This window comes from Epinephelus lanceolatus, chromosome 2 (genome assembly GCF_041903045.1).
Source record: "Epinephelus lanceolatus isolate andai-2023 chromosome 2, ASM4190304v1, whole genome shotgun sequence".
Lineage (NCBI taxonomy): Eukaryota > Metazoa > Chordata > Actinopteri > Perciformes > Serranidae > Epinephelus > Epinephelus lanceolatus.
This window is the reverse complement of record NC_135735.1, coordinates 51,028,379-51,048,877: the sequence shown is the minus strand read 5'-3', so window position 1 is coordinate 51,048,877 and position 20,499 is coordinate 51,028,379. Positions and strand designations below refer to the sequence as shown.

The following is a 20,499-nucleotide window of genomic DNA, read 5'->3' as shown; positions in this document are numbered from 1 at the left end:
CACTGCATCCACTGTCTTATAATTGGTGGTTTAGTTTCTTTCCAGTTTGCTGTTATTTTTTTCTTGGCAATCGGTAAAAGTTTTCTCAGTATGTACCTCTGATCTGTGCTGTATCTTTCTTTAGATATAACTCCTAACAAAAATATTAATGGTTCTAGCGGAGATGATGAGGGAAGTATCAAAGTATCTGATTTTTATTTTCCAATCAAACTCTTTCCATAATTGACTATTGATTCCTTTACACAGTTTGAACACAGATCTCCCCATATGTTATCTTCTATTATAGTATTTAACTCCAATTTAAATAATTTTCCCTTGATGTTTCAGGTATTTTGTGAAATATCAGTTGTAAGCCTTTTATATATATATATATAAGATAAATGTTTTGTTATTTGGAAAGTATTTTTCTGCGATACTGATAAAATAATCTTCTACTTTATTTGAGCTTTTGCTGACCATCTCTCTTTCTTTATGACTTGTGATATAGTGTTGTATTTGTAAGTACTTGTGTAACCGGTGGTGTCTGACTGCGTTGTTTGCGTTGTGTTTGAAGAAGAGAATCAGACGTGGATATCTTTGGAGGCTGTCTCCATTTAATCTGATGGAAGCAGCCTGACGAAAGCAGCATAAATACAAAATCCTCCGGTCAGTAACGTTGTCTTCCATAAAACGTGCCCCTCTCCCACGGAGATCAACAATAAAAGGGCTGTTGTAAATAATGCAAAACTAAAATAGGACATAGCATACCTGACGAAAGCAGCATAAATACAAAAATCCTCCGGTCAGTAGCGTTGTCTTCCATAAAACGTGCCCCTACACAAATTAAATTACACAGAAATATGTTGTAGTGTATCGTAAGCACTTCACAACAAGTTTAAGCTAGCCAGTAAACTTTTAAATGCAAATAACAGAGGCTAAAACACAGAAATTTCTCCCGACTGCAAGACCTCTTACCTCTCCCACAGAGATCAACAACAAAAGGGAAGAGGAAAAGGCGCAGAGACACTAGTTACAGAGGGCAGTGTCACACTGTATAGTAAACGTAGGGTTACAGTCTCAAATTAAAGTTCCACATAACTGACTCGGAGGCCTAACGTGTCAGGTATTAACTAAAATAAATATAAATAAAATAAACTTAAGGTTACACAAATTTTGTGTAATTATAACACAACAGCCAATGTACATTTTCCTTTACACATATCGCTGCTGCATAATTGACCCTGTTACACTTGCACAAATCATTTGGTGGGAGTGCAAACTGTTTTTGAAGTTGGGAAAATTATTTGAATTCTGTTCGATAAAATAACTGGTTGATAGTACTGAGACCTTTATTGGCCCATCTTCTAAAATCACTAGGCCTGTGGCGGGGGGCATCTTGACAGCTGTACTTGTAGATACACACGCCAAAAAGAACCAAATCAAATTTGTAACTCTTAAGATGACAGAAACATTTTAACGTCTTAAGATGTTGTACTTCTTAAGACTACAGAAAATGCCGTATTAACATGTCAATTTTATTGGGTGCTACCACTTCGTCTCTTTCTGAGGGGGAGACCCTTCTGAGGGCCTAAATACAAGAATCTTTGCAAGAGAGAAGACAATTCCCCACTCAACCTACCTTTTAGCCTTTGAATTGAGGTTAATAAGAAATATTAGGCTGCTGAAATGTTATAATAGACTAGGCCTACTTATCAGCGTTTAAGCTACAGTGACAGCTGTAGCTTAAACGCTGATAAGTAGGCCTTATGGGCACCTCAAGCTGCCAGCATAATCCTCCCATTCTCTTCTCCTAATTTTAAAACTTATTATAACAGGCTGTATAGAATCCAATTGTTGGTCATCGGATGCTAAAAGTCGGATACATTCAGTAAATGTACGACCACAGTTGTTGACAAAGTTTCTGGACGCCATTCCTTGCTCTCCTCAGCCACCAGAGTTCAAAATTACCGGCACACCACCCTCATAGAAATGGACTGTCCCAAATACTAATCATAAGACACATCACAGGTACGTAGGCAAAACGTACCCTCTACCAAGAGACCACATGACCACAACGAAGGCATACATACAGCCCAACGCAGCTGCTACATCAAAAGGAGGTGGAACATGGAAGCCTTACTTCAAAAGGGGGTGGGTATGTTGATGCCAACCAATAGCAACAGACCAAACATCTTAAGACATTAAAAACTCACGTTTTAACACAGCATTTTCTGTCGTCTTAAGAGGTACAAATTTGACATCTTAAGACGAACGTCTAATTAGTAAATGGTGTCAGAAACTGACAGGACGTCTGCGTCACCGCAACGCTGAGAGTTCAACGTAGTGTAAACAAAGGGGGTGCAGGGCTCAACAATAACGATTGCCCGATTGCCCGGGGCAAGTAAGACTCAAGGTCGGGCATGTAAACTAACAACTCACTTGCCCAATCGGGCAAGTTGCTAAAAATAGTAAAAGTTAATAACTAATTGATAAAATAAATGTATTTTAAAACGCACTCCTTCGGCTCTGATGCAGCGGGCTCTCAGCCTGAACTCACAGGCACACGCTGTGTAACAATGTCCTGCCTACAGCCCCCATTGATTGGTTACATGGCACGAGTGAAGCCAATCAACACTGAAGCCTCTCGACATGCTACACTGTGCATGTCCAAAGGCACAGAGCGGCACAGCAGAGGAGAGGAGAGGAGAGCAGAGGCGAGGAGAGGAGAGGAGAGGGCTCTGTCTTACCTCTTCATAAACTAAAGTCATATTATTTTGCGCGACGGATGCTTCATATAATAACATAACAATATACTATTTATGGGGTTATGTCATCGTGTCATTTCTGTCTCTATATGGTCACGCGTTAACAATTCTCCTCTGCTCTCTGTATCGCGCACGGCAGAGTTCTGCCCACACACAGGTGAGCACGCTAGAGCGGCTCGGGCCGCATTTTCCTGACCAAACCTGACCACGAGCCTGGTGCAGTTTGTCAGCTGACAAAGTTATTGTTATGGACAGTGTGTAAATAACCATCAACAGACTGCTGTTATGCACAGACAAACATGCTGCTCACACAGCAGCGCAGCATGGCACACTTGGTGCTGAGCTTGTGTTGCGTTCAGGCGTTGTCACGTAAATAACAACTTCCAGCACGTAAATAGGTCACAGCACAAAACAGCAGCATGTCAAGTGACTTTTTACTTTTAATATATTCAATAAAATTGTATTTTCCTAAATCTTGAGACACCTCATATGTAAGCTAGACAGACATTTCACCTGCTCATTACTGTGCACACATGTACTGTATGTACTTAGTCCTAAAGAGCCCTTCTGGTGCCAGTAGATACATAGAAACATCCCAGCAGGCTGTGCTTTGCAAGATTCCAAATAGTTTCACGCATCTGAAAATTATTTTTGATGCGTAGCACACGCATCAATCATCATTTATGGCAAAGTACTCCATGTACTTGTACTTGTAACATAAATGTGAAGTCTCTCTTGTAAGGATGAAGGTGTCGCCAGACATCCACTAGACCCAGCTCCTTCATCATACCTAATAAGTCTCTGGACATTTTAGACTGTGGTTTTATTAATACAGGTAGTCAGTCTAATTTGGTGTTTAATATTTTTTTTTTTTTTTTTTAAATGGCTATCTTTATTTGGGTCATGCTGTAGAAGCAAAATAATTCAACTGGTCGGGAGCTGGGCCAGTTAGCTCGCAACCTCGCTCTTTTCCTCTCAAACGGACTTTCTTTGTCTTCCATTAGATATCAAAAACTCAAATACTCAGAGGTCAAAAAAAAAAATCACTGGAGACACGTAGAATCAGATGCATGTGTGCTCGCAGGCAACAAACACATCACAACCCAATGAGTCAAGCTCCGGAGCAAGACTGAAATTTCTTTGTTTGCGCACTTGTTTTTATTGTAAAGATTTTCTGCTGAGTCATCTCTTTCTTAATCCTTCTCACTAGGCTCTGATCGTAACGATATCCCACCTCTGCTGAGTCACTTTTTCTCCTTTCATCCTACCACCATATTTCTGCTGAGTAATGTTTTTCCTAGACAATCTAAGACCGCCTCCTCTTACTAGTGTCATTCTCAGGACAAGCTGTAATTCCCCTAATTTTCCACCAGTGTTTCTGAGCCCATCCTCATGCTATTTTTAGAAATGATGCCTAGGTACTTCTCCACCACAATGCTTAAATGCTCAGTGAGCGTGTGTGTCATAGGAATACATGAAATAATAAACCAGTGTGTAATTTGTCAATGCACAGAGTACACTGCTTCAACACGTACCTTTTAAAAGTCAACTAAAAGGTACAGTATATGTCTTCAGTAAATCAGTACATTACACTACAATGCACATTTAACATAGTTATCTTTATGTCCCCACTTGTTCCGATCACCATAACATATTGGCCTTGATCATCTTGAAAAACGCTCTCATTGTTATAGTACACAGATTTACTAAAAAAGGATGGCAACCCCTCTTTTGTTCTTCTCCCTGTATGATGCACCATAGACCTGGTCGACCCATTCTCTTTTTAGTTTTAAATGTTCAATCTCTGATATGTGTGTTTCCAGAATAGGAGCGAGAGCTACAGAGTGTTTCAATTTTTTTAGTTGCCCAAGACTTTTTGTTTTGTTTTTGTTTGTTTTTTTTGATTGGGTTGTTAAAACCTCTTATGTCATAACTAATGAAATTCAAATAAGCCATAACTTCTGTATAATTTGTCAATATATCTCTCCCTGCTTTAGTAAATGTGCCCAAAACAAAAGCTTAAACTGAATAACAACAATAACAAACAATAAACTTTTGTCCATAACATAAGTCAGAAAAAACATAAAAACAATATGAAAAACAAGGAACCGAGCTTCCACATCTCCTGTCAGACCCAGTAATTGAACTGTAACAGTGCCTAACCCTTGTTGGTATTGGGACAGAGGGTTGTGACCTACCCCCTCTGTGGAAAAAAAATGCACTCAGTGCATATATGACCAGAGGGGTATTCCAGGTAGGAGGTTCAACAAACTCTGAGTCTAACCCTGAACTCTGAGTTGATTTACCCTGAGATGGGAAACTCTGAGTTACCGGTTCCAGAACAGCTGATTTGAGTTAGTTTAGTCAACTCTGAGTATGTTCACTCTGAGTTAAGCCGATAATAAAAAGCCATCATCAATGGAGCGCCGACTCCACGATTCACCATGGCAACAGATAAATAAAAGACAGCGCCTCCATTTTAATCCAGTGGATGTAGAGATATTAATGCATGTGTAGCAGACAGTGCACGTTTATCTTTAAAAGAAGAGCCTGAGTCAGAGCGAGGAAAGTGTAAATAAGTTAACCATAAAGTTAATAAGAAAGTTTTATTCAGTGTTGTCCGTTTATCCATCATTTATCAGACTTACATAATTCTTAATGAAGATAAAGTGGTGGAATCTGACTGTGTATCAGGCTGTAGATACATTACATTATATTAATAATATATAATAATATATTTGTTCAGATTTAATCTGATGGGGAAAAACACAGGAGGCAGCAACTGAAAAATAGGAAGATTTAAAACATATAGGCTATAGATCAAAGACATAAAGACATGACTGTAAACTCACAGTCTGACCCAGTAATAATATGTTTGGTGATTTGCACTTGAAAAGACGTTGAGGTTAAAATACAGTAGATTTTAAAATGTTGGACATCTATTTATATCTTGACTCAACAGCATTCAGTGACTTTATTTCAGCTACAAATGTAGTAAATTTAAAGACACTGAAATGCTGCACCATTGCTCACTCAGAAATATTAACATACAATCCTCAATATTAGGCTATAGGAATTATGTTCCATCAGTGCGACCAATGACATCAGTGATAGAGATCATTAGTCACTGATACTACGTGTCTAAAGCTTCATACCGATTTTTAAAATTTAAATAATTAGCCCTACACATTATGTGCAATAAACATTTCGGAGCTGCTCTAACAGACTGACAGTCTGATCCTTGTACACAGTGTTATAAAAAATAATAAATATAAAAAGGACAGAGGTTTGATTCTGAGCTGAAGGTGAATTCTCGCTGTGTAATATTTGAATGTAAAGACAAAAACTGATGTCCAAAGAAATGATTGATGTGCATAAATTCAGTAACTTAAGACAGTCCTGAGTAACAAACTAATATCCAGCAGGATTTAGACTGTGAGAGACGGTAAATCTCTGCTAATTAATGTGCTTCGATACAAGCTTTGACACGGACTGAATGAATGAGGAAATGAAACAGCATGTAAGAGGGAGGAGACAGAGAAAAACTCAGGGTTTATTGAAGAAAACCTGTCAGCGAGCAGGTTATGTTCACAGAGTCTGTTACCATGGTGACTGACTCAGAGTTTCAGTTACCTCTCTTTCTGGAACGGATAACTCAGAGTTTCCCTCATCTCAGGGTTAACTTACTCTGAGTTTTCACATAACCCGCTTTCTGGAATACCCCCCAGTAGTACACTAATATGTAAAAAAGGTCTAAGTGAGTTTATTCCACTCATACAAAGTTTGATCAAACTCTGTGTCCAAACTTAACATTTAACTTGTGTGAATACATGACAACTTAATGTGCAGATTTGTTCATACAAGTAACGTAACACTGTGTAGCTAGTATATTGTTAGTGTTCAGTATTGTAACGAGCCACTCCGTCCTCGTTTTGATTGTTTGTTTATTTTTGGGAGTCACGCTGACGGCACGTCGGACGAAACGTCAAGTGACGTCATCAAGCAGCACACCTGCGGGAGCACAAGCTGGTTCGGAGCTCACCTTGGCTGCATCCCAAGTCTCTTAATTGTATACTGCTAATTCCTACTTCCTGACTTGAACCGGAAGTCGTTCGAGGTCCGCCATCTTTAAGGCCGTCTCATGTCTGTGGCCCAATCCCAAACCACTCCCTACCCACTACCACTTCACTACCGAGTGTCACTCCAAATCAAGTTACACTCGCAGCTGCGGAGGGCACTCCTGATTAAGGGGAAGTGTATGAAAGAGAAGCCAAACCATGGGACGCCCTTGCCACTCTACCAGAAGAAGGAAGCAGATGTAACCATGGATACAGACAGATGCTTTGTGAAAGCAAAATAGAGCAACGGGCTATTAAAAAAAACATTTAAATATTAATTAAAATGAGTTAAATTAAAAAAAAACCTTTAATAAGTCAAATAAGAGATACAGTGCAGTGTAATCAAAGTAATTAACTTGTTCATATTTTATAGACACAGTTTACACATTCACAGATGAACTTTATTAATTAATCTGGGCAATCTTACCTCCATCCCTGCTTTGCAGCATTCCTTTTTTTAGTAAAGAGACTCATTTTTAATCCGTAGATCGATTAACTGCTTTGTTTTTTCTTCTGTCCCTGTGAACACATAATTATATATTTTTTAAAAATCATGAGAATGGGATGAGGAATTTTTTAGACAGTTTTAAATAGTTCATTTAAGCATATGGACATGGAGGTTTTCATCTTTTGACACCAAACATTCTGTTAGTTTGTTTGAGACTGTAAAGTCAGTGTGAGGAAAACAAATGTGTGTGTTTGATCTAAAATATTTTACAAAGTAGAAAGACGGAACTCTTACATTTGTACGCTGTTTCCTCCATTGTGATGTTGCGCTTCCTGCTGGGCTCATCAGAAGCCTGCACTGATGCACACTAGCTATGTAGGGGCTGAGCAGTCCACTCGCGCTCAGCGATAATTGGTTTGGGACGGCCCTTAATATAGCGGAGCTCCGCGTGACCGCGTAAACGGAGGGGGAGTGAATAGAGCGAGGGGATAGGGGCCGGTTTGGGATTGGGCCTCTTATTCCTGCCAGTAAGGAGTTAGCATTAGGAGTTAGGAGGGATCTGTTAGGTGCGATGAGTAAGGTAACACGAGAGGTTCCTAACAGGAAGTCTTTTTCAGCTTGAGGCCCTGACGTATAAATACTCGCCCCCTACATCTGGCTCATTTGAACGAGATGGCGGAGAAATAGCGCAAGTGTACCCGTTACATGCATTCATTGCAATGAAACGCTGTAATTCACATGCCTACGTGACTACAAAGAGTAACGTTAATGATATTTCGTGCAAGACTGTCATGTTGTAATGAAGTTGGGACAAAAAGCCTTGCGCACGAGTTTTTCAGGAGTAGGTCTATCTAGCTACGAGGTGAATGTTTATTTAGAAATCTAAACCATGTTAAGATATTATAATGAATCCCTCACGACCAGGAGACCAGAGAAGCGTTCGGGAAAAAGGCCCGTTTATTTGAGCACTCCAGAAACTCCGGTAACACTCCACTCCGTCCCAAACTCTGACTCTTCTGGCGTAACAGACACACTTAATAACTTTACACACATACTCGTTTGCGATACTAAGTAGGGACCCCTCTCCCCTCTCTGCTCCGCCAATCTCCAGCCCGCACACTGACTGACAGCATAGCCGGTAAACAGTGCTCAGCTGTTTATTTAGCCCAGCAATATCTCCCGACTGTAGTAGCTGCAATGGACGACTCTGAACGCGATTTGGAGAGTTTCTTCTAGCGGACACAGACCCAGAGCCATACCTGTTTGAGCCGGAGCACACAGATGAGGAACTCCATGTGTTTGATGCTGAGCGGATGAGAAGAGAGGCTGAATGCACATAATGGGATTCGGTGCTACTGCTGCCATTGTTGGGGAGATATCACCAGGAGGAAAAGCGCCTCAGAGAGTGCATCACAAGGAGTGAAGTTGCGTCTTCTTTTCCTCGCAGATGACGGTTCGGGTTCAGTCTCTCCTGTTGCGTGGTAAGTGTGGTCCATTCGCAAACTTTATAACTAAAAAAACTTTTCACTACTCTCTATCCACGAACTACTAACACTCTGCTGTTTCCTCCTCCTTCTTCCTTCCTTCCGCTGTCTTCGTTGGTTCATTTATACACGCGAAACGCGTTCTCTGGCTGGCTGGATTGTCCACTCGGTCTGCCGTACATACATGGCGGCGCAAGATGGCGATCTCTCTAAAGCAAGGCCCTTGCTATATATATATATATATATATATATATATATATACATATATATATATATATATATATATATATATAAAAGCATAATTATAAGGCTACGAAAATCAAACGAATTTTATTTTATAGCGATCATACACTTGTATAAACATATTAATGGGTAGAATATTCAGATTCAGATTCAGATTGACAATAAACCATGCCAAATATTACACACTGGCCCTTTAAATGTGCCGCTGCTCATGTCCAGAACCGCACGTGTTGATATAACACCACGCACGCACGCACGCACACACACACACACATTTGCCCATAATTAATTGTCCTGCATGTCATGTGAGTGGAATAATGTTTAATAGCCTGTAGGTAATATTAATTATTAATATTAATATTAATTAATATTATTACTTTCATTAATGCTGTTGTAAGCTACTGTCATTACCGTCTGTCCTGCATCTCTCTCTGTCTCTGTTTCTCTGTCTCTCTTTCTGTCTCATTGTGTCATACGGATTACTGTTAATTTATCATGTTGATCTGTTCTGTACGACATCTATTGCACGTCTGTCCGTCCTGGAAGAGGGATCCCTCCTCAGGTGCTCTTCCTGAGGTTTCTACCGTTTTTTTCCCCGTTTTTTGTTTTTTTTTTTGCGGAGTTTTTCCTGATCCGCTGTGAGGGTCCTAAGGACAGAGAACGGATGTCGTTTGCTGTAAAGCCCTGTGAGGCAAATTGTGATTTGTGATATTGGGCTTTATAAATAAAATTGAATTGATTGAGGTAGACTGATAGGTCTCATATGTCTTATTCACTCAGCAGCTGACTTGTTGAATGATGGCGAGTGGATTTAATAATAGTGATAATAATGATGATGATAATAATAATAATGATAATGATGCTCATCACAGTGACAGTGGCAGGGCTACAGACCGTTCTTTAATTGAGCTCTTTGACTTGCCTGCCTTTGATCAGCGAATATAATGTGACTTGGGATGTACGCCAAACGCTGGCTCCGTTATGCAGCAGATCCAGCTGTCGCGCTGTCACCAGAATAGGATGTCGCTTTACGTGACTCTTCAGAGTAAGGCCGTCTCATGTCTCTTAATCAGCAATCCTTGTTCCTCACTCCTAACTCCTGACTCCTTGCATGTTTTCCTAAGTGGGAGGGACTAAACAGTTAGATAAGGTGGCTAGATAAGGTGGTTAGCAGTAATTTTAAGAGACTTGGGGTGCAGCCTTGTCGGCAGGAGAGACAGAAGAAGTGTCCGGTGTCCGCTATAGCTCCGCATCCCGCGGATCAGATCCGAATCAAGTCGGGATAGTGTAGTCCCTCGCGCCTGCTTCCTTCAGCAGACTCGGCTCCTGGCTCTTCTCACCGGATCCAGTCTACTAAACCGGCAGATCAGCTGTCAAACTCTGGGGATGATCGCCGCCACAGATTGACTGACTGACTGACTGACAGACTAACTGACGGACTGATTGACAGAGCAGACACGTGCCATTTCCATTGTGACTCCGTGAGTACATTTTTTTTTTTTTTAAGAAATGGAACATTCCCTTTGATTGGTGTGTTGCTGTAAGATGATTTTTTGTTGACTTGTGGGGACATTGTTTTTTTCTCTTCTATCCTGGAACATTGAAGAGTTTTTTTTTTTCACGTGTGGGAAGGAGACTGAAAGTGATTTCTGGACTGTTATAATTTCTTGTTTAATATATATTTCCTCTGATTTAAAAAGCAAACGTGTTGGGTCTCATTCTTCTTGTTTTTGAGTGGTTGTTAAGTTTTATGCTTAATCATCCTTTGTGTGGGTTTTGAAGTGAGAGAAAACATGTGACTTGACTCAAAAAAACAACCTTTTGTCAGGCAAAACCTGACTGGCACCCCAGAAAAAAATAGAAGAAAAATAATAAAATAAAATAAATAAATAAATAAAGTCTCTCTGACTAAAGGAAATAAAACCGTCACAGTATGTATAGAGGAACAGACATCCCTACAACTGTTTAGTTGTAATGAGCTTCTAAGCTAACTTAATCCTTTCAGTTGTTTTCATCTTCCTCTTGTAGAAGAGCCTTGAGATCTGATGTTGGCAGTGCCATGACCCTCTTTCTCTTTGTGCTGCTCTTCCATCCTTCCTTTAACTGCTCCTCAATGTGCTCTATTTCTCCATAGCGCACCCAACTCCAAGCTCTGTCAGCAGCGTAGCAGCACTCCTTAGTGTTGCAAAGGGTTTCTCTCCAGTGGACAGTTTTACTTTCAGTTGTGCTGGGTACAATCACTTTGCCTGTATGTTCTTCTTTTTAAGTTGTTTGATTATTTCGTGAAGTTTTGCTCTTTTCTTTTGTGGGTCTGCAGAGTAGTCCTGATCGGAAAAAGATGTGCTTGTCATGAAAGAAAACTCATCCCTGGCTCCACGCTTGCTGTATTTTTGCACCTTTACAGCAGCATCCGAAAATCTCACTATTATCGATCTTGGAGGGGCTGTTGAGTCTTTAGGCTTAGACCTGAGTGAGCGATGTGCCCTATCGATTTTTGTGTCCTTTATTGGTGGTTAAGTACATTGTGTAGCAAGTCTTTCACAAATCCCACTGTATCTTTTCCTTCCTTTCAAGATTTGGAAGATTCTTATGTTGTTCCTTCTCAGTCTGTTTTGGAGGTCATCACATTTCACTGACAGATCCATGTCACGGTGGAGTAGGTATCAAATCGCCCTCTGGTGACATATGGCTGTATCTTTGGCCGTACTAAATCTGTCTTCTATATTTTAAATTTTCCCCTCATGGTCACCCATCTTGTCTTGTGACCGCTTGCTCCGGTTGTTCAAAGGATATTGTTGTGGCCATTTGTTCAAAGGGCAAAAAAGACAAAAATAAGAGCTCCTTCAAAAATTATCAGAATTTAAGAAAATTTAAAATCCACTCACAAAGGGCCACAAATGCACCAGGTTAGTTAGGCTTACTCAGGCAATCAAAGAATTCATTTTCCAGGCCAGTAGCTCCATTCAGAAGGTTTATTTTCAGCTTTCAACAGCAAACAAACATGTTCAAAAACCATGCTGCCTCTCTGCTTTGTCCTGCTGGTAAAAAACCATTTCCCCTTCCCGGTGCATCACCTGCCTCTAACTCCTGGCTACCTATATCCCCTACTGTCTGGTGCCCCTAGTGTTTACCCACAAAAATAAATAAATAAAAATAAAACAACACAAAACAAAAATAATAAACTAATGACATAGCTCCTTCAGACATCTTGGTGTAGTTATGTCCATCTTGATTTTCTTTACGAAGTTTCCTCAACTCTTCTAGCACATCCATGTCTGGCTGACATTAGTTGCTAGCGGTGCTTAAGCAAGTAGGGCCTTTTGTGCTCCGTTTTCCTCCTTTTCTTTCAAGGTGTCTTGTCTACTGGAGTTCTTCTCTCTAAAGATTGTAGTCATTCTGTAGGGATTGCTCTTTGTAGTATTTTAGCGTCTAATAAATATAGTTGTCACTTCTTTTCTGTTTTGCTTGACGGAGCTTTGTTTCTATGCTGCTATCTCGTCCGTGACGTCACTGGAAGTCCATGGAACGTGTTATGATATTACATTTGAACCAACACAGTTCAACAACTATCCTGGGGCCCAATGCTCTCTTTACAACTATTATAAAAATGAGCCCAAATTTCTATTGTTGTGGTCATTGTTAACTTTAACTTTAGTAAGATACTCCGAGTCCTCCTGACTGTGCTCATTATGTGCTGCAGTAGTAATCCTGATATGCCACACAAAGCACAGAAAACAAAACTGCTGCATAGACGAGGTTCCTGCACATCCTTGAAGTCTTCAAAGGCATTGAAATAGTCTATCTAAAAAAAAGGCCTTAATTGGTATTAACATGTCTTAAACAAATCTTCTCAAGTCTTAAAAATGATCAGACATGGGAAGCAGGATTTTTTTTTCCTTAAATAATTTACTAAATGCATCTTGCTCTAACATCATGCAAATCAGAATAGTGAAACCAAAAATCATCATATTTGGTTCTGCTCAAAGCAGAGTATCCACTGTTTGTTCACTAGCTGTTACTGTACCCTGGATGACATGGAGAGCTGCAAATTTAAATAACATTACAGCATGGCTGAAACCTGTAGTAGGCATTGTTTACAAAGCTAAGTGTGTTTTATGATTGATTGATTGATTGATTGCTTTATCATATTGCTATAATATTATTTATTATAGTTATTTATTAACTTAAATGTAGGGCTGTCAAGTGATTAAAATAATTAATCTAATTAATAACATGATCTGTGATTAATTATTCCAAATTAATTGCATACATCAGTTTTTGCTGTGAAAGAAGTTAAAGGGATAGTGCACCCAAAAATGAAAATTCAGCCATTATCTACTCACCCATATGCCGACGGAGGCCCTGGTGAAGTTTTAAAGTCCTCGGAGATCAGCGGGGGGAGCGGCTAGCACACCTAATGGCTGACGGCGCCCCAGACTAACGTCCAAGAACACAAAATTGAAGCCACAAAATATCTCCAACAAGCTCATCCGTAGTGATCCAAGTGTCCCCGTTTCGAAAAATGTCATATGAACTCTGTTTTTAGCCTCACTGTAGCCTGTAGCTCTGACTGCTTCTCTGTGCTCCGCGCTCACGTGTGCACGCTCAGGGTGATCGGTGATGCACGGTCTCTGAAGAGCAGCAGTCTCGTCAGTACTGATGTCCAGATTCTCAAGTGCAGACATCGCCAATTCCCAGTCTGAGCAGCAAAGACTTTCCTCATCCGTTGGCATTGCTTTGCATTTGAAACAACTACACCACCAGGTTTCCAGTGCTCGACTCCGGTATTCTGCGGCTGGCTGAGGGTTAGGCTCATGAGCTGCAGCGGCTGCCTTGTCCAGTAGCCTGAGTTCCGCGTCCGTATACTCGTATGCTCAAACAAATCTGGCTCAACCAAGAAATGCTGTTCCTCCTCAATTTCAAAGTCTTCAGACATGTTGGGCTGTCCTTTGCTAAAAGACCGCAGTGCAAATTATCATTTAGCTACTGTGGTTACTGTTGTCTCCCCCTGCGGTGCACGTGTCACGTGATGTAAACACGGGTAAGCAAAGCTCATGCTTTCGCTGGTCTCGCGCAAGCGCGCACAAGTGAGCACGGAGCACAGAGAAGCAGTCAGAGCTACAGGCTACAGTGAGGCTAAAAACAGAGTTCATATGACGTTTTTCAAAACAACTTTTTATGTCGGTGCTTCAGGACACTTGGATCTCTACAGATGAGCAGTATGGGGATACTTTATGACTTCAATTTTGTGTTCTTGGACGTTAGTCTGGGGCGCCGTCAGCCATTAGGTGTGCTAGCCGCTCCCCCCGCCGATCTCCGCAAGGGATGTGAGGACTCTAAAACTTCACCAGGGCCTCCGTCGGCATATGGGTGAGTAGATAATGGCTGAATTTTCATTTTTGAGTGCACTATCCCTTTAAGAAAATCAATATAAATTAATTTTGGCAGATGTGTTGTAGTAAAGCTGCTGGATTTTGGACACAATTGCCCCTCTGTCCTCTACCACAGAAACTGGTCCGCAGTCCACTGCAGTCTGTTTTGCAATGAAATTAGTGGGTCACAGGTAGACTTACTCAGTTTGCATCTGAACGCCTGGTTGAGTGTGGCTTGACAAGGCTGGCTCCTAGTGCTAGCATCAGAGGTTGTGCTTGGACCTCCAGGTTCGCTGCTGAATGCTTTGCGTTGAGGTGATATTTCAGGCTTGAAGTACTTCGATGGTATGGAAATTCCTTACTGCAGAAATTGCAGAGAACGATGCTCCTATCAACAGTTCCATCTGGGCGTATTTTAAATGTAAATGTTCCATTCATGGGGCCAAACAGCGTTGTCTTGTTTGCCTCCATCATGTGACAAATGCACTGTGGCCTTCAAAGACACAGCGGGTCAAAGGGCACCATGGTACACAATTAATTAGCGTTAATTTTTTTTTTTTTATAGTGTTTTTTCTGTGATTAATTAATCAAAATTAACATGTTATTTTGACAGCCCTAGTTTTATGCAAAAGGTTTTTCAAACTCAGCTTGATAGCAAACAAGGCAGTGAAATCCCACATGCAGAGTGAGAAACACAAAACTGCCAAAAAAAAACCTCAGTTCTGTTCTACTCTCATCTCTGCCACGCGAAAAAGAAGTCATTTTTTATGTCACAATAAACATTTGGACAAAATTTTCCCTAACCGTACATAATTAATGTCTGTTTATGTTTTGATTTTCTATTTTCTATTTTGGTTATTGTACATTGGTCCTAAATTTCATTCCTTGTGGCATTAAAACACTTAAAAAGTCTTAAATCTGGGGCGTTGGTGGCTTCGTGGATAGAGCAGGCCCCATGTGCAAGGCTGTTGCCGCAGCGGCCCGGGTTCGACTCCAGCCTGTTGCCATTTCCTGAATGTTACTCCCCCTCTCTCGCCCCCTTTCACACTTGTCTGTCCTGTTAATTAAAGGCTAAAAAATGCCCCCAAAAATATTTTTTTAAAAAGCCTTAAATCTAACCCTGATAGAAGTCTATAATGTTTTGTTTTGTTTTGTTTTGTTTGTTTGTTTGGTTTTTTGTCAACGAAAATAAATGAGATTTTAGTAGAACTGACTTAAATGCTGTCTTGTCATCATCTTGTCTTAGTCATAGGAAAAGGGCTGGTTGAGGAACATATTTAGTTGTAGGTTTCGCCAACAATTGGGCAGGGAGACGTGAATTCAGTGGGTGTATTAAGTCTTGTTCATGAAAACAGCTGCTGCTAAAAAACAGGACTGATGAGTACTGAGACTGAACCATTCTGTCAATGTGCCGTCAAACATAAACAACCAGCTAAGACACTAACAGACACTTTTTATTAATATATACTTTCAACATATTGTACCACAGTAGTCAGAACTATAATTATAATATTATTACTTTCATTAATGTTGTTGTAAGCTACTGTCATTACTGTCTGCCCTGCATCTCTCTCTCTCTCTCTCTCTCTCTCTCTCTCTCTCTCTCTCTCTCTCTCTCTCTCTCTGTGTCTCTCTCTCTCTTTCTGTCTCATTGTGTCATACGGATTACTGTTAATTTATTATGCTGATCTGTTCTGTGCGACATCTATTGCACGTCTGTCCGTCCTGGAAGAGGGATCCCTCCTCAGTTGCTCTTCCTGAGGTTTCTACCATTTTTTCCCCCCGTTAAAGGTTTTTTTTGGGGGGAGTTTTTCCTTATCCACTGTGAGGGTCCTAAGGACAGAGGGATGTCGTATGCTGTAAAGCCCTGTGAGGCAAATTGTGATTTGTGATATTGGGCTTTATAAATAAAATTGATTGATTGATTGATTGATTGACTAAGAAGTTTTAATATCCAGTTTATGGCTCTGATTAGAAAGAGACAAGGGAAAATTGCTGTAGTCCAGTTTGCAGTTTTTTTTTTTGCAATAAAAGCATAGTCTTCAGGTGTTCACACAGTGTATTGGCAGGAGTGTGTTGTCATGTTAGTGATGGTTTCCTGAGCCTCAAATCAAAGAGAAGCGTTTGCAAAGCTGCTTGTTTTCTGGGGATCAGGAATAGTATGTGGGCATTTCTCACAGGAGGGAAGTAAACATGTCTTCATGACTTGTCTCTGTACTGGACATGTCTTCATGAAGACTTTTCTCTATGCTGGCTCGGGCTCCAGCTTTGTTTTATATTTGGGTCTAACCAAATCCAGTCTGAAAGGATGGAGAATGACAGGTGTATTTAAAAGAAGAGTTGTCATGATTAAAGGGGAGGGCAGTGAGACTGTCAGCTCCAGCAAGAGGAGAGGTTTTGCAGACTGGAGGAAACATTCACCCACCATCATCTGTTTCTCTCTCTCAGATGACTCCAACCCCAGTCTCTCAAAGGACATCAGCAGTGCACTCACCACAGTGCCTGAATGTTTTGACTCAGAAGGAGGCTTCCCGTTGGAGGACGAGCTGCGCATCGAGCCCCTCAGCCTGGACGGTCTGAGCATGCTCAGTGATCCTGACATGGTGCTGCCCGACCCATCTGTGGAGGATACTTTCCGCAGTGACAGACTCTGAACTTAAAGAGAATTACAGCTCCCAAGAAATAGAACACATACACACACACACACGGACAGACTTGCATGTATATGTGTGTATAATGTACAAATCTAAATATGCATGCAAACAATCTATAGGGCCACTGTGCATGCATCCACTGCCACTAAGATTCATTAAATGTGAAAGACACCAAGTACACGGTCATGCACACACACTTTTAAGGAGGAGACTTGTGAACAAACACTGTTTACACCAGCTTCATGCAAAGTTACCCTCTCACATGTTGCAGCTCCTAATTCTTAGACATTAGCTTATATGAGGTGGATCAATACAGTATGGGGTTTAAAATCAGCTCTGGGAACAGAAAGCGCTCCAGCTCCACCAGCCCCGCCCCCAAAACAAAAAGACTCACATCAACACGTGAGACCAATCCAGCAAGGAGCCAAAGCCCTCCCGCTTCCCTCTCTCTCATCACCAGCTCACAGCCCCCCTGAAGATATGGCAACCTCATCACCATGGTTACACACCATAGCAACCCCATTGCCATTTTGAAGAGCAGCAGGAATGCCAACACACACACTTTACTTTCCTTCCAGCTCCAGTTAATGAGACAATGGGTGCAGTGACCGTCCACAGCTAGAGTAGTGATGTGTGTCACTGGTTCAGCATCTGGCAGCCCGGTTTTCTTCAGGTGAAGTAAAAACCAGCTGTGCTGTGACTACTTCAGGCCCATGAACAATTATGGTAAAAATGAAAACTAGGGAGATTAGAGTTTTAGTTTGAAATGTATTTCTTTACATGAAATTATTAGTATCAGATTATTTTTTGAATATTTGCCACAGATCTATAAATTTATAGGTACATATATATCAAACTAACTATTCAAACTAGAAACAAAAAGGGTAAACTGCTTACAAAAATTAGATTTTCATTAGTAAATTTTACTTAAGATTTATGACTTTCTAATTAAGAGGTAGAATTTGGTTGGATATTCCAACAGCTGTGTCAGCTGTGATTTCCTCTGGCAGAACTTTGACAACACTGGGACGGCGTCAAAATCCATTTTAAAAAAAGGAACTTCACATTTTTTGTGTTGTTTTTTGAAAATACTTCTATGTACATCTATTGCATATGTTTTATTTTACATTTTGTACTGACCTATAATGGCGCTTTTACTGTATTTTAAATCTTGTTGTAAATAAGGGCATGCACTGTGCATATATATATCTATATATATATCTATATATATATATATATATATAGATATAGATATAGATATATAAACAACCCCAACCCCCGAACAGTCAAAGTGATTCATTCCGAGAGCAGGCTATAATCATGTGGACATTGGATATCATGTAACATTGCACTTAACCTCTTTTGCACTAATTCGTTCACATTGTGTAGATTTATCTTTTAATACCAGGTGAGAATGTTATAGTTTTTCCTTTTTTACTTGATAACCCAAAGAAGTTGAATAAAGCCATTAGTAAGTAAAGTGAGACGTTATATGACTAAATATGTCTCATCATTGCACAGACGCACATTTGAAAACACCAGCAACAGGTGTTTAATTTTAATTTTGTTATGATGTGAGAAAATTGAATTTCAATATTCTAGGCTTTGATTACATGGTCTAAAGTAATGTTTTTGAAAAGTGCTCATATTTACAGTGGACTGTGTAATAACTAGGCCAGTTAGAATGTTGAGTGCCCCCTGCTGTCTGTTTTAATAAAGTCAGAGCTTTTTTTAATGTTTCTGTTAAAGATTCTAGAGCAAAATGTCTTTGCTTCTCAAGCTATGCAACTTTTTTTTTCAATGAAACAGGTTGTTGAACACCTGTTGAACAGGTGCAGCTTGTACATCAGGCAGTGAAGCATGGCTTGCAGGTTCATTTTATGTGCACAATGTGGGGGGATCAAATTTGCTAGAACTCCCAATATTACATGTGTCCAGTGTCCACAGTGTGTGCTGAGTGTCTGCTCCTGCAGGATGTGAATCTAACTAATCAGCAGTCAGAGGACAAAAGCATCTGTAGGAAGTGATTTAAAGTAATGTGTGCCACATGATGGACAGCGGACACTTTGCACTGTTTGTTTTATTTTTTACTTGTCAGTCAGAAGGTGTGGTAACTGCACTGTGTGGCTTCTTCTGAGTGGATAAAAGAGACTCGGTGTGTTTATTTGTCAAATACAAAATGAGGAGGGGTGTTGGGGAGGTTGATTTCTAAGAGTTTATATTCACTTTCAGCTATAATAAATTGTGCTCTCTTGTTAGCTCTCTGAGACAGTGGGTGAGCGATGGAGCCACTTTGCAGTTTAATTATCCTTGTTTATAATGTTTGTCTGTCCCAGCCCATTTCCTGCTGTCTCAACGCTGCCTTCTACTGCCTTAATTTGACTTTTTATATTCCAGCAGTAACCTGTATCCACTAGTAATCCTCCTGTTAGCTTTAGCTTTGTTTGGTACAAACTGCCTATTGTCCTTTTCTGTCTACTGGTGTCACTGTTTCTTTCCTTTTTTTTTTGTTTCTTATTTTTTTAGTTGCATATTAAAAATGTACAGTTCTGTTATTTAAAGAATGTTCTGGTCCACTAATGTTACTTTTTTTTGTAATGTCATTTGAGTTTGTTTTTCTTCGAGATATAAATGTTATTGGTTTGTAACGTATGTTATAGTGCTTATCTTTCTGATTTAATATAAACAATAAAACTCTATACAATGTATCAAAGGTTGTGCGGTCTAAAAACTGTCAGAGGATGTGATTGTTGATCCTGCCAGTAGATGGCAGTATTGTGATGCAGTCCAGATGTACACGTCCCACAAACCGAACAGTGTTGATAACATAAGAATATGTTGTTTAGTGGGCTTTCCACACCCTCTCTATATGCTGACAATTGATTTCAACAAACAGTCTTCTTCTTGTTTTTTTTGGTGATAACATTTTAAAACAGCTTTTTTATTTGTACCATCTGATTTATTTGATCAGACAGACAATAGCTGTATTTATTAAACAAACAAACACATGATAATTTTAGGAGGAGGTGATGAGCCAGAGGTGATTTTCAGTCTATTCAAGTTCAGCACATAATCTTTTTTTTCATATCCTCTGCAATTTGCCATTCGTTCCTTCCAACACTTACTGAAGTACTTTGCCAGTCAAAAGTTTTTTTCATGTTTAAAATGTAAAAGGCTAAAAGACAAGATTTTGGAGAAATATCTAGACTTTTTCAAGAAAATTCCCTTCAAGATTTGTCCTTGTGCATCTCTCTTCAGTGAAATGTCTTTGACCCCAATCCTGATTTTTTATAAAGTACATAAGGTATTCCAGCTGTGTCTGGCTCGTCAAAGGCCACCAGACACTCCTCGCCAGGTGAAATAGATGGCAGTAATGCTCCAGATCAGATAGTTATACTTTGATGATGGTATCTGCCCCCCCCCACCAGAATCCTTC

The 20,499-nt window shown here is 40.1% G+C and overlaps 1 protein-coding gene and 1 long non-coding RNA gene across 5 annotated transcripts in view; one reads left to right on the top strand and one right to left on the bottom strand.

The window, feature by feature from the left end:
• crtc3 (CREB regulated transcription coactivator 3) overlaps positions 1–19,771 on the top strand; it is a 218,408-nt gene extending 198,637 nt beyond the window's left edge. For all 4 annotated transcript variants that reach the window (XM_078162438.1, XM_078162437.1, XM_078162433.1 and 1 more), the window contains one exon: positions 16,858–19,771. In XM_078162438.1, coding sequence (XP_078018564.1) covers positions 16,858–17,063 — 206 coding nt within the window. In that variant the 3' untranslated portion in view covers positions 17,064–19,771. The remainder of the gene's footprint in view (positions 1–16,857) is intronic.
• Positions 3,607–8,069, bottom strand: LOC144458845 (uncharacterized). The gene is made up of 2 exons (XR_013488218.1): positions 7,605–8,069; positions 3,607–7,381 (listed from the first exon to the last, which is right to left on the bottom strand). It is a non-coding gene; the product is annotated as an uncharacterized LOC144458845 (long non-coding RNA).
• Positions 19,772–20,499: the final 728 nt, after the last annotated feature.